The 14,329-nt window shown below is 35.3% G+C and overlaps 1 protein-coding gene across 1 annotated transcript; it reads left to right on the forward strand.

The window, feature by feature from the left end:
• The first annotated feature begins 400 nt into the window (after nucleotides 1–400).
• On the forward strand, nucleotides 401–1,000 carry LOC113346064. The gene has a single exon (XM_026589661.1). The coding sequence runs from the start codon at nucleotides 401–403 to the stop codon at nucleotides 998–1,000; it is 600 nt and encodes a 199-aa protein (XP_026445446.1).
• The last annotated feature ends 13,329 nt before the right edge of the window (nucleotides 1,001–14,329 follow it).

Genomic DNA, 14,329 nt, shown 5'->3' on the forward strand with positions numbered 1-14,329 from the left:
TGAAAGTAGGTAGTTGAAGATATTTGTGTGGGAGTGTCTAGAGTCTTCCTAGGTCGGTTAAGCTACCATATAAAAGGGGATGGTGTGGTAGCATTTGAGGTGTAATCAAGTGAAATCACCAAGTGAGGTGCAGGTGTAAGTACTGTGAGAGTAAATGAGAGTAAGTGTAAGGTCTGCACGACTAAAGTTGTTGATTGTAATAAAGTTTTCATTTTTCATAAATCACTGTTGAGTGAGTGTGAGCTTATTTTCAATCTCTCTTAAACCCATTTATTCCTTTAACCCCAAAATCATTTCCAACAAAGTGGTATCAGAGCCATAATATTCTAATGACTAGTGAATGTTTTCGTTTCATGTACGTAAACTCACCAAAGATAACTATGAAAATTGGAGTATCCAAATGAAGTCGTTATTAGGCTCGCAAGATGCATGGGAGATTGTAGAGAAAGGTTATGTTGAACCGGACGATGAAGCGGCGCTTCCGCAAAATGAAAAAGATGCGCTGCGCATTTCAAGAAAGAGAGACAAGAAGGCTCTCTACCTCATCTATCAAGGAATGGATGAGTCGTCATTCGAGAAGATATCAAGAGCCGCTAATGCAAAGCAAGCGTGGGAGATTTTGCAAAATTCATTCAAAGGCGTGGACAAAGTAAAGAAGGTGCGGTTGCAAACTCTAAGAGGTGAGTTCGAATCTCTCTCTATGAAAGAGTCCGAATTAATATCGTATTATTTTTCAAGAGTTTTAGTTGTTGTTAATCAACTAAGAAGAAATGGTGAGGTCATGGGTGATAGTCGTGTGATTGAAAAAATACTACGGTCACTTGTTCCAAAATTCGATTATATCGTCGTTGCAATTGAGGAGTCGAAAGACGTCGAATCCATGACCGTGGAAGATCTCATGGGATCTCTTCAAGACCATGAAGAAAGAATGAGAAAGATAAGTAAAGAGGGAGCGGTAGAACAAGTTCTACAAGCTAAGCTTACTTTAAAAGACAAATGAGAGAGCTCTAGTATTAATGCTAGAGGAAGAGGACGCGGCTACTACGGCGGAAGAGGAAGAGGCAAGCAAAATAACGATGATCAGAGGGGCCAGAGGTCGAGCTCCAAAAGAGGTCGTGGCAGAGGAAATAATTCATGGCGCAACAATAATAGGCCAAGGTATGACAAATCTCAAGTCGAATGCTATAACTGTCATAAGATTGGTCATTATGCTTCGGATTGTCGATCTTCTTCAAATAATGTCGAGGAGACAGCAAATTACGCAAGTAAAGAAAATCAAGAAGACCAGACCTTGTTGGTGGCATGCAAAGGTGGTGACTATGATGAAAACTGTACATGGGTGCTTGATACGGGAGCAAGCAACCATATGTGCGGCACGAAGGAAAAATTCGTGGAGCTTGATGAATCAGTTTCTGGCAACGTGACGTTCGGAAATGGAGCGAAAACTCCGGTGAGTGGCCTTGGAAAATTTTTGATTCTATTAAAAAATGGAACCCATCAATTTATTTCTAATGTTTATTATGTCCCTGACGTAAAAATGAATATATTAAGTTTGGGACAACTATTAGAAAAAGGCTATAAGATGAATATGGAAAACCTTAGTCTTTTCATAAGAGATAAGAGAGGAAAACTAATTGCCAAAGTGCCAATGACGGGAAATAGGATGTTCTATCTGAACATTCAAAATGACGTCGTGAGATGTCTGACTGCTTGTGTGAAATACTTTTCATGGATCTGGCATCTTAGGTATGGACATCTCAATTTTGGAGGATTAAAGTTATTGTCCAAACAAAAGATGGTTAGAGGTTTGCCAAGAATAGACCACCGGATCAGTTGTGTGAAGGATGTTTACTTGGGAAACATTTCAGAAAAGGTTTTCCTAAGGAAACGTTCTCAAGAGCCATAAGACCGCTGCAGTTGATTCGCACAGATGTTTGTGGACCAATAAAACCAAGCTCGTTTGGTGGAAATAACTATTTCCTCATATTTGTCGACGATTTTAGTCGAAAAACATGTGTTTATTTCTTGAAACAAAAATCTGAGGTTTTCTCCAATTTCAAGAAATTTAAGTCCCTTGTAGAGAAAGAAAGTGGTTTTGAAATTGTGGCTATGAGATCAGACAGAGGAGGTGAATTTACCTCGAAGGAGTTCGAGTCTTACTGTGAAGATAATGGAATCCGTCGGCCTCTTACGGTTCCATATACACCTCAACGAAACGGAGTTTCTGAAAGGAGAAACAGGACAATTCTCAATATGGCCCGGAGTATGTTGAAGACAAAGAGAGTGCCTAGGGAGTTTTGGGAAGAAGCGTTTAACTGTGCGGTTTACCTGATAAACCGATGTCCCACAAAAAGCGTGTGGAATATGACTCCTTTAGAAGCATGGAGCAGAGTGAAACCCGACGTCTCACACTTACGAGTATTCGGAAGTGTCGCACATGCTCATGTGCCGAGTCAGCTGAGAACGAAGCTGGATGACAGGAGTGCCAAGTACATATTTATCGGTTATGACTCTCGATCCAAAGGATACAAGTTGTAAACTTGATTTTTTATTAGCCTAGAAGAGTCGAGATAAATTTGGCATTAAGCTAGCCAAGTCGGTGGTCTAGAATTTTATAGACAACTATGTCTAGAGAGTTCTGACCGTGAAAAGAAAGTAGACAATGTAGATAATTCTAGAGTAGCCTAGGAACTTAGTAGTACAAGTCTACTTTAGAGTATTCTAGTATAGTGAAAGTCGGTAGTTGAAGATATTTGTGTGGGAGTGTCTAGAGTCTTCCTAGGTCGGTTAAGCTACCCTATAAAAGGGGATGGTGTGGTAGCATTTGAGGTGTAATCGAGTGAAATCACCAAGTGAGGTGCAGGTGTAAGTACTGTGAGAGTAAGTGTAAGGTATGCACGACTAAAGTTGTTGATTGTAATAAAGTTTTCATTTTTCATAAATCACAGTTGAGTGAGCGTGAGCTTATTTTCAATCTCTCTTAAACCCATTTAGTCTTTTAACCCCAAAATCATTTCCAACAGCTGTTGGTAATCTAGATTTAGGTTTTGTGATAATAAGACGATGAAGGTTAGTTTGTGGTCTTGGCTTGAGGCTGTGATCGGGATAGTTTTGATTCAGCTGAGCTGGTGGTGCCGGTTGTGTGGTTTAGGAGGTGTTGTAATTAGAGATGGTAGTGTTCTTTGTATTGGAAGTTGGAGATGTATGAGTTGAAGATTAGATGAATGTTTAGGTTTCTCCAAAGTCACATGACATGGAAGAAGTTTAAAGATATGATAGGCGTATTAATGTTTCTAATATATCTCAATTGTATATATTGTTAGTGCTCGATTTTGTACTTATTCGGCTATTTATGTATTTGTAGGTGTTTTTGGAGAAATAAGCTTTTGCGGAGAAATTGGCTCAAAATATGGCCTTGAACCTCCGTAGATAACGTACCAGAATCACCCCAGAAGTATGTTGGAGACACCCCAGAAATACCCCGGAAGAACCCCGAAAAAGTGCTGAAAACATCCTAGAAGAATTGCTAAAGTCACCCCTAAGTTGGATAAGGGGCACCTCATTTCAAGGCATGTGCTAAAGGGACACCTAAATTGGATTAGGGGGCAACCCATATTCAACATTTGAAACATAAGTTTTGGCGGGAAAGTATTACAGGCTACTAGTAGATTTGTATTCGAGTTTTGAAGCTGTTGTGGAGAGATTGAACTACCGATTTGATTTCTTTAGGCATGTTAATGCTAAACAGGGCAAGTATGGGCCTTTACTTCGACTAAATTGGACTAGGTATCCATTGAATCGCAGAAACGTGGCCATATCATCGGGTTCACGATAAAACAGGGAAGAACTTATGAGAAATTTGTTGTTTGGTCCACTAAACCCGATCCGGGTTAATCTGTAGTCCAGTGGGAGAATATTTTTAACCCTTGGTCCAAAAACATGGAAATGACTAGCATACCCTTCATCCAAAAACGTGTGAACCAAAAATACGATATCTTTTTCGTCTCTGTATTGTGAGTTCTCCTTATTGTTTTTCTTCTCCCTTAACTTTCTTTCTCTCTAACCTAAAACATCATCTGCTATTAATATTTTCCCTATCGATTCATATCTGATTAAGGTACAAAGTAAGATTTTAGGGTTTCCTACGTGATTGATCGATCTCACCGTTTTTATGCTTTTATATTTCATTGTTTTCCAAATATAGGTCGTAAGCCATTAATATTTTTCCTATCGATTCATATATGATTAAGGTACGCAATAATATTTAAGGGTTTTCCAGGTGATTGATCGATATCACTGTTTTTATGCTTTTATGTTTCAACTTTTGTCAAATCTAGGGTTTCAGTGATGCAATATTGGGGATTTTTGATAACTTAGTTAAAATTTGAATACTTGGTGCATGATTGTGTTTCGACAACAGTTTAACTAATTTTTTCAAATTAGTTAAACTTCCACTGGATTATTGTGTTTTGGCTCATAACTGTTTAATACTTGTTGTAGTTAATGAAGATTATTTGATGATGCAGTTGAAGTCTCTACCAGATTCAACTGGGAGTTGCTTCTTATCGGAAGAAGTATAAGTAAATTGTTCAAAACAAATCCTTCTTTGATTCTTCAGTTTTAAGTCATTCATTTTACATTTCTATTTTTCTGTTCTCAGGACATGTCAATATGTACTGCATACAAATCCCTAATTTATGTTTGATTATGATTTTGCCTTGTAGGGAAAAAGTGATCTGTTAAGCAGTACATGTCAATATGTATTGTATACAAACCGCTAATTTATGATCGAATATGATCATATGTACATATCATTACGTGTTGTACGAACCCATACTTTATGCTTGAATAGATCATGCAATACCTATCGCTATTTACATAAGAAAAAAGTGATTCACTAACGCAATACAAATTAATATATACTGTATATAAAACCCTAGTTTTTTTGAATATGACCCTGCAGTACATATGCGTATGTAAGTAGGGAAAAAGTGGTTTGTTATGCACTACATGTCAATATGTAAACCCCTGGTTTGTACTTGAATGTGATTCTATAGCTGTGTTTTAGGTAAAAGGTGATTCGTTGATCCAGTACATATCATTATATACTGTATAAACCCCTAGTTTATGCTTGAATATGTACATATGAATAATCCCTAGTTTATGTTTGGGTATGATCCTGCAGTATATTTCTGTATGTGTTTAGGGGAAAAGTGATACGGTTATGAAGTAAATGTCAATATGTATTGTATACAAATTGATCCTACCATACGAATCAAATTGAGTTTAAAGACAAGTCAAACAAGGGATGGAGACTTCTAACAGTAACTTGCTTTTAAGTTTGGGAAACTACAATTCTCCTTATTCATTAAATCTAATATTTACAAACTTTTTTCTTAAGTACAATGTTGCGACATTTCTATGATAAGCTTTTTGACACGGGTGATACAATATTTTCTAGTAAACTATTATTTTTTTGATATACCTTTATGTTCTTTTGAAGTGCAAGATGGGTTCTCTTCTCCGTCTTCCTCATTTTCTGTCTTTGATATTTCAGGAAGTTCGAGGGCAGTTCGGAGGATTAATCTATACGGGGATGAGTTGCTTTATGCGAGGATGTAAGACAAAGCTTTATCCATTGTTTAGCAGCAAAATGTGGTGCAATACTTCCTTGGCACTCTGTTTTCTGGAAAGGAAAGTTCAGGCTCTTAACTTAGATGCCCATGTACTTAATGCACAAAGATGGAGCCATGATGTTCGTGGATGTTGTTGTAGGTAAACTATGGATACATGATGTTCATGGATGTTGTTGTGGGTTTATTTTCCGTATTCTTCTCAACGCAAAATGCCGAAAAAACTGCAACTTTTACTCAGAACTTTTTTATTACAAAAGGTTATGTAAAAAATACCAATTTTCTCTCGTACTTATAATTCTGCTACATACTAATCATATGCATTAACCTAATATAAAAATACTATGAAAAAGTATAAATCCTTATCTACTGGTAGTACATATCTTCATGTAGTGTAAAGCCTGGCACGCAAAAGAAAATTCTGCCAAAAATATAACTTAGCCGTCTTTAGTACGTATTGATATGTGATGGTGATAACCCAGTACATACCGATATGTATTGGGTATCAGACGCTTCAAATTGATGTGTGATGAGATAATCCTCCCGTCTTTCAGGCTTGATGCCTGCAAATTTTCCAACTTTTGTAGTTGATCTTTATAGCCATAGACTCTGTGAGTCTTCCATTGTTACAAATAGATCGTGTATTTCTCTGAAACATAATAGGAGTTCCATGGGCATCTGACGACGAAACGGCTTCCACAACCATTTCACATGTTATGGCCACAGGTCGCGAAATTCTTTGTTCTTACAAACACCACCATTCTTGCCACCCCCACTTGGATATATTCAAAACATTCAGATGCAGATACAAAACAATATCTAACTAAATTAACCAGGTAACCTAAAGAATACTGCCTGCTTATTTGTTACTTTCCATTGGGTGATTAGTTAATGGTGTCTGCAATCAATTTAAACCCCAGAAAAATTTAAAATCAAAACAGAAAACCGCAATATGTATACACATGTGCTAAATATACTGTAATGTACTGAATAAAACTTAGTAGATATCAATATGTAATGAGGGAGAAGTAATAGATATCAATATGTAGTGACTGAAAACCTAGTCGATACCTATATATACTGAGTGAAAACCTAGTAGATATCAATATGTACTGAATGAAAATCTAGTAGATGTCTATATGTACTCAATGAAACCTAGTATATTTTTATTGTCATGTGTAGAATTAATCACAGTTTCTGCAAAGAATGATAAGAATATCATTCCCTATTCCTCCGAGCTTTGAGGGATGGAAATTTAAAGTGTTATCTTACCGGATACTGGTCAGACCAAGTAACTTAATACCCTTGCGACAAACTTGTAATACTCTTTGGTTACCCAAGTACTCAATGGCATTGAACCTATGACAGTAAGTAAGACCATACGGAACTGGAAAATCTTCGCGAGGAATGCTCTACAGTAAGAATCACGGAAACATATCCAATCTCTGAAAATATAAAAAAAAACATGAAACATTAGCAGCTATAGTATTAAGTAAGTATACTATTTCTGGTAGATATTGATATATACTGAGCAAAGCTAGTTGATATTACTCGCTACATATTTATGGGACATACAAATTAACTAAGTTGAGGGCACACTAATGTTGCTGAAAGATTACCCGAAATACCAAAAGTTGGTTTCCTGCTGAGTTGAGGGCACTAAATAGATCTTCTTCCTATCATATGTCAACTTCCGCAAGTTGTACCTCTTGCTGGCCCTCGGGTTTCTTTGAAGTAGTACATATTGTTATGTAGAAAGTAAGAACCCAATACATATTGTTATATAAAGATAAAGAACCCAGTACATACTGATATGTACAAAGTCAAAACACAATACATACTGATATGTACTGGGTGAAAACCTATTATATATATAATTGATAGGTACCGCGTGAAAACTTTGTAGATATCACATTTGAAAACTACATACAATTGAAGTGCTCCATAAATCAAAGACATTTTACAATTGAAGTACACTATAAATCAAAGACATTTTAGAGTTGGACTTCAGGAATTTAAGTAGTAGATAGCATTAGGGGGTAGGAAATTACATGCAATGGATTTTTTTTTTTGCTCAGCCACAACAGTCACAGGTAGTATTCCCACCTCTCGTTGTTGAATAGTTTCACCGACACAAACAACCACTTTCAATTTTCTAGAGTGTGTATATGTAACTTTCTCTCCGACGAACGGCACAACCATATCTCAAAAACAACAAAAGAACAACCTGCAAAAACAACAAAAGAACCAAATTATAATTGCTTTTCATCACAAAAACAAACACATATGTGGCAACCACTACAGATGCAGAACATACATATTAATTTCAGTACATCATACTGTTGAATAATATATACCATCATATCAAACCTACGTAAAAAAAAGGCCTAATTTCATTTTCACATTTTGAACCTTTGATGTGTAAATTAAATCATCTAAGAAAAATCAAAATTTGAGTATAAACCATCGTTTGATGAGATATTAGGAATCAAACTACTTACGGGCAAATAAAGTATCATATTCTTAGCATCTTGAATCCAAAATCTCCATACGTGCAGCCAATTCAAACGGTGCTAAAACGAAAAATCATTTGATTTCCATCTTTTCACTAACCCATTCAATTCCTCCTCCCAAAAATCCCCAAATCTGAAAATAAAATATAATCGAACACCAGATATTGATCAAATTTTACATTAAAACGATGAGAAAGTTAAACTGATCACAAATATCCACTCTAATTTCGAATAAAATAAATGAGTCGAAAATTATAAACCCTAAAATGAAATTTCCAGAACTGTTTTTCATTGAAACAAGGATACACCTAGATGTTTCATACCAATATTAGAGAGATAAGAGGAAGGATTAGCTTTTTCAATGATGATGGTGATGCCTATGAGATTTCCATGTTTCTCCTGAGGCAATTTATTCTGATATCATACCCAGAGATCCTCTTCAATATTGAGAGACGATAAACATAATCTGATCTGCTATTATCCCAAGGAGGGGTAGTTCTGCCTTTTAGAAAATGCGGTTTATATTATTCGCACGTGTAATGTATCAGGGATTAATATTTTTAGTCCAAAATCATGAATTTGGACTAGCGGTTAAATCAGTTTTATGGGTGGACTAGTCATTAAACGGATACTCAAGTTTAGGATTAACCAGTAATTCCTAGAGAACTTATTCTCGTATTTTTGGATTGGATTTGGGTGAGATTATGTGGGAGACTTTCATGGGATAGAATTCGTATTAGTCTTTTTTTACATAACAGGGATGGTGATAGAGTTTGAATCGAAAAAGGAGGAGACCCACACGAGTTTGAAGAAAACAGAGGTGATGGAAGTTTCAGGATTGTCTTTAGCTATATTTGGCAGTTACGTGAAGTATAAAAGGAAGATAAATTTATCTAGAGTTAGGTTCATCAAACCTGGAAAGAATATATTCTCCAAGATAAGTTTACGTGAGAAAAATACAGGGAAAGTCCGTGACTTCCGGAAAAATAAAAGAAAAGATTTTCTCGGTATTTATGGAGGCTGTGATGTATATATAAGGAGTACATGAGTCATATAAGGGATATCAAGAGAGTTGGGGTCGAGCAGAGGCTGAGAGACGAAGAACAAGAAGTTGCAGGAAATCTTCCTGCTGCTGCACGAGGAAGAAGAAGAAGACGAAGACGAAGACGAAGAAAAAACTTCCAAAGTCAGTCGTTCCTCAACAAGGTCAACTACAACAGACATGTGTCGTTCATCTACAACAGAAACAATATATCGTTTATAAGCAGCACTTGAATTGTAACAGTGACAAACTGCTGTTTCATATTTCTTCAATAAAAACACCTATTAAGCCATGGGTTATTATTTTGTGTGTGTTTTTACCATCAAGAGCTAAAACCCCAACACTGGATGACGGAGGAAGCCTTATTTCTCAAACGTTTTGTAACTATAATCGATTTTTTATGACTTTTGCACTTGTTTTTATCGTTTTATGCTTTTTATTAATTAGTTGTGATTTCGTTTGATGGTGTATGCTTAGACGTAACAGCTTTTGATGCACCATGCTTGTGATTTACAATCGATGTTTTACAAAATCTATTTTTGGCAAATAAAAGAGTCAACAAAAGAACTAGAATAGTTATGAGTCGTTATATGAACTAATTGAATGTGATTAATGGTGGAATCCAAAGTCCTAGTTCTCTCGTTATCGTGAAAAACTTGTATAAATATTTACTTTGTTTCTATTTTTGAGTCTAGAATCGAGTCTACACAAGTCCGAGTGAACGACACTCTACTTACAACTTTTAAAATTACATCAAGCTATGAATGTAGAATGGGTATTGCCTGAAAGCTGAATGAATTGATGTTCTTATGTTAAAATGTATATTGAGAATGTAAGAATTTTAGCTCAAGTGAAAATGAAATAGAGAGTAGGCATATTAGTCATTCCAGTCAGATAACTGACTGGTCTAACCTTAGATGACTCGTTTGTCTGGCTGAGTTAACTCATTAACCAGACCTGACCAGAAGTGACTCAGTGAATCGGACTGTGTTAGATCGTTTGACTAGACTTGACTTTGATTATTGACCTGATCTTGGGCGTTGACCGTTAAATGACCCTTTTGACTGTTAGAGACCGTTAGTTGACCCTAGTGGACCAGGCCTTGTGTAATGGGATTGTTAAATGGACTTGGGCTTAGGATTAGTTATCATATGATGATGTTTTGGACTACTTATGTTCTGAATTAGCCTTTGTTTCCTTCTACAAAGTTATAGATAGTCATAAAACATATCTAATAGACTATAGAACCAATATAATTCAATTAGTAAACCTTAGCTATGCTAAAGATAAAGAATGAGAAAGTGTAAAGACATAAATTAGATTAGAACCATTAGATAGACTTGTATGATTCTTGTGTGAGCCATTTGTCTAGATTCTTAGAATTCTTGTGTGATTAACAATTAGTTTATTTAACAACGATCAATTCAAAGGATGAACCAGTGGATCATGGATCTCGAAGTAGGCGTGTCCTGTCATCAAAAGAGGTGGGAATTTATATTTAACTCTTTTGTGATTATTGTTGTTTTATTTAACAAAAGTTTATGTTTAACAAGTTCATGCATTATCTGATTGTGTATTCCATGTTTTATTTAATTTTGAGTTCCGAAAGTACTATTGATTCTTTTAATATTTCCATTGCTTGGAAAGAACCTGTAATGCTTTGTTTTGTCTTCATGAATTGTTTGGGAAATAAGAATTTCCATATATGTTATATAGGATATTGCTCCTTCATTTGTATCTACATGAATTCAACTTTTATGCTTATGATGTGTGGAATTTGGCAATAATATAAACTAATACGGTGTGGAAGGAATTGGTCGACACTCAATATATACATTGTTCGAAGAAGGGGTTAGTTCCGTATACATGATTTTTCACCTCTACAAAATTGGTTGTGTAACTTGTGTTTTAGTGTTTTGGGAAAACATGGATTGTTTTCCAAACCATGCCAGTGATTACTTAAAAGTTAAATGTTATTTCTACTGGGCACCCCTTTTAGGGACGATGTGCTCAATCATTCCCACTTTCAGTTTCAGAGACAGATCAGAGTTGCACAACGAAAGCTTCAAGGGTTCAGTTCGTTAGTTGATTAAGTTCTGCTATGTTTATTATGTTGTATAATTTTTTTGTAAATTGGATGACTATGAAATATGTATCATCTGAGAGGCATTCTTGTATATATATTTCAGAGAGGGGTTAGTTTTGGGTTAAGTTTTGCAGCAAATTTAGTAATTGAATGTTTAAGTAAATTTTTTTAGATCCTTAGCGCCTCTTTATTTAGTTAATCTCTCGGTTTAGACAGCTGCTAGCTTTGGGGATCTACAGGAACCTTGAACTGTCTTATCCCATGCTTTTGCTATCTCATCCTTAAAAGTTCTATCATATAACCAAGTGAAAAAGAATTTGAAAGGCTTCCATAATTTAGGCTGAGAGTAATTAGTAACCAGCATGATGGGACAATGATCACTTCCATTCTGACTTAAGTGGAGCAATTGAGAATCTTGAAACTGAGAATTCCAATATGAATTAACTAAATCCATACCAATTTTTGATCTCTTTTTACCTGTGCCTCTATTATTACTTGACCAAGTATGTTCTGTACCAATGAAACCCATGTCTTCTAGACCAACTTCTTGAATAATAGAATTAATTAAGCCATCACTAAAAGTAGAAGCACCATTATCTGACAAATGAAAATTCAAGTCACCCAAAAGGACCCAAGGTTGAGAAATATTAACCCCAATATCTTTAATGAATTCTCATTGTTCTTTCTTTTTAGTATAATTACAGTATCCATAATGAAAGAAACTAACCATTCTTGTTGACTTGGTTCACTCTAAATAACTGCATGAATCATATTGTTTTCACAGCTAACAATGTCACAAATAAAGTCATTTTTCCACAATAGTACTAAGCCACCAGAAAGACTAGTTGGCTTTAAGTACCTAGCATTGGGATATCTAAGAGGTGCTAGTAAAGACTTCATCTTGTCTTCAGTAACTTTTGTTTCACAAAGGAATATCAAATCTGGATTTTGTGTTCTAATAAGGTCTCTAAGATGGTCTGTTGTGGTCTGGGTTTTAAACCTTGAACATTCCAGGCAATGATTCCCATGTTGTAGATTTTTAAAAATAATATTTGAAAAGTCTGCAGTTCTTAAATTTTTTGCATGAAAATGGTCAAGTGAAATGCAAGGAAGTTGGTTTAGAAACTTGTGGTTAGCATGCAAAGCTTTAAAAGAGGTAATATCCCTTAGCTGAAAATCGCATACAATAATAAATGATTTACTGATATAGCAGATCCTAAACGTAATAAATGCAACAGAAAAATTATGAAACTGATAATTTAAATGTTCAAAGTGAGAAAAGTTAAGAGATACCTGATCCTCCTTTTTTGTGTGTGCTGAATGGTTATCTTTCATCGTGACCTCGTGAGTTGTCTGGATGGTTATGTTGGCATCAGAATTGGCATTAAGTGATGAGGACTCAGCTATGTCAGTAACAGAAGCACTGATATTTTCAATCCTGTGTCTCTTTCCTAGTCTACTATCTTCTTCAGTGTCTTGGATTTCATTGATGATTAAGTAATCCAAGTTGACTTTTTCTCCATCTTTAGGTGGAACAAAAACAGTAGATTTGGAAACTTTCTTTTGAGTCTTCTTAACAGCAGGAGCAACATTCCTTTTGATAATTGAAATATTCTTACGAATATTGCTTACTTTACCCACAAAATAGGGTTTTTCATGAGCTTTCTTTAGAAAAATAGTTGCATCCTTATAGGCACCTGTCATTTGATTGACAATGTAACACTCTTTGCAAATACTCTTAGGTTGTCTCTCATAAAAGAATTTATACCATTTGGTTGTTCCAGCATTAGTAATGCACTTTACTCCTCTTCTCATAGGAATAGAAAGATCCACATTCACACATAATTTGGCAAGGTCACTTCCAACTGGTATAGCATCCTTTGGTTCAATTGCAACTACTTCACCCATTATTTCTCCAATTTTGGTGACCCATGAGACATTCATGTGTTCAAGATGAAGAAACTTTAGTTGAATCCAAAAGTGTTGAAAGCCCCAATATTTTTCGGTGTCGATCATACCAGGTATATAATCATGAACAACTAAAAGAAAATTGTTAATATTCCAAGGCCTTTCTTCAGTCACTTTGTTTAAAAAATCCCATTGACTGAATTTGAAGATCATGAGATTAGGTTCCACCTCAACTACTCTTAAGTCTTCCGGCTTTAAGAAAGGCCAAGTAAATCCAATGTATTTCATAATTGTATTATAGTTCAGTCTCTCTTCTATGATGATTTTCCCGACAACGCAATCTTCCCAGTTCGAATCTTCCTCTTCATTGGTTCAATTGCTTTGTTGAACAACTACAACTTCATTAGTATCACCAAGTTCCAGTGTAGCTTTGAACTTATTAACCAGATCTCCAACTTGACTGGAATTTCCTTCCTCCATCGTAATAGTATTTTTTGTGGATTGCATATTCACAAAACCGAGGATAAAAGAATTGTTTTGGGAGGAATTGATAGAATAAACAGAATTTAGCACATTGTGATGACTAGGGTTTTTAGGATGGAATTGGTAAAGAGACGCTGAAGGAGTTGAATGCGAAAATACTGTATGGTATTTAATATGGAAACAAATATCTTTGGAATGATTGTTGAAATGGTAAGTAATGCCGATGGAAAAACCCATAATAATAGCAATCGGGTACCAAAAATATCGTTTGGGTTTGAATTTTCGGAAATTCAAATTTTTTGAATTAACTTGAGAGCGGGATGAATTGTTACTAGAAATCGGTGATTAGTTATAGATAACCAATCTGCAAACGCAAAGCAGGGGAAACTAAGTGATTAGTTATACATAAGGTGAATATAAAAAACTTGAGAATTGGTAAAAACTTTTTTAAAAATTATTTAAAATGAGTGATTATAAAATTAACCAGTACGTATATGAACTGACAGGGATGATATAGAACAAAAAAATCACAGAAACATTAATCAGGAAGAATTAAAAACAAAGAAAAATTTGAAAACTGAGTTGACTCAGTTGTCGCCTGATTTGAAAAGCTGACCCGGATCTTACGCAACGAATGTAAAGTGAACCCTATAATAGGTTTCAA

The sequence above is a fragment of the Papaver somniferum genome, unplaced genomic scaffold (genome assembly GCF_003573695.1).
Source record: "Papaver somniferum cultivar HN1 unplaced genomic scaffold, ASM357369v1 unplaced-scaffold_91, whole genome shotgun sequence".
Lineage (NCBI taxonomy): Eukaryota > Viridiplantae > Streptophyta > Magnoliopsida > Ranunculales > Papaveraceae > Papaver > Papaver somniferum.

Coding starts and splice junctions, on each gene's coding strand:
- LOC113346064 (XM_026589661.1), top strand. CDS start 401: ATGAAGTCGTTATTAGGCTCGCAAGATGCATGGGAGATTGTAGAGAAA.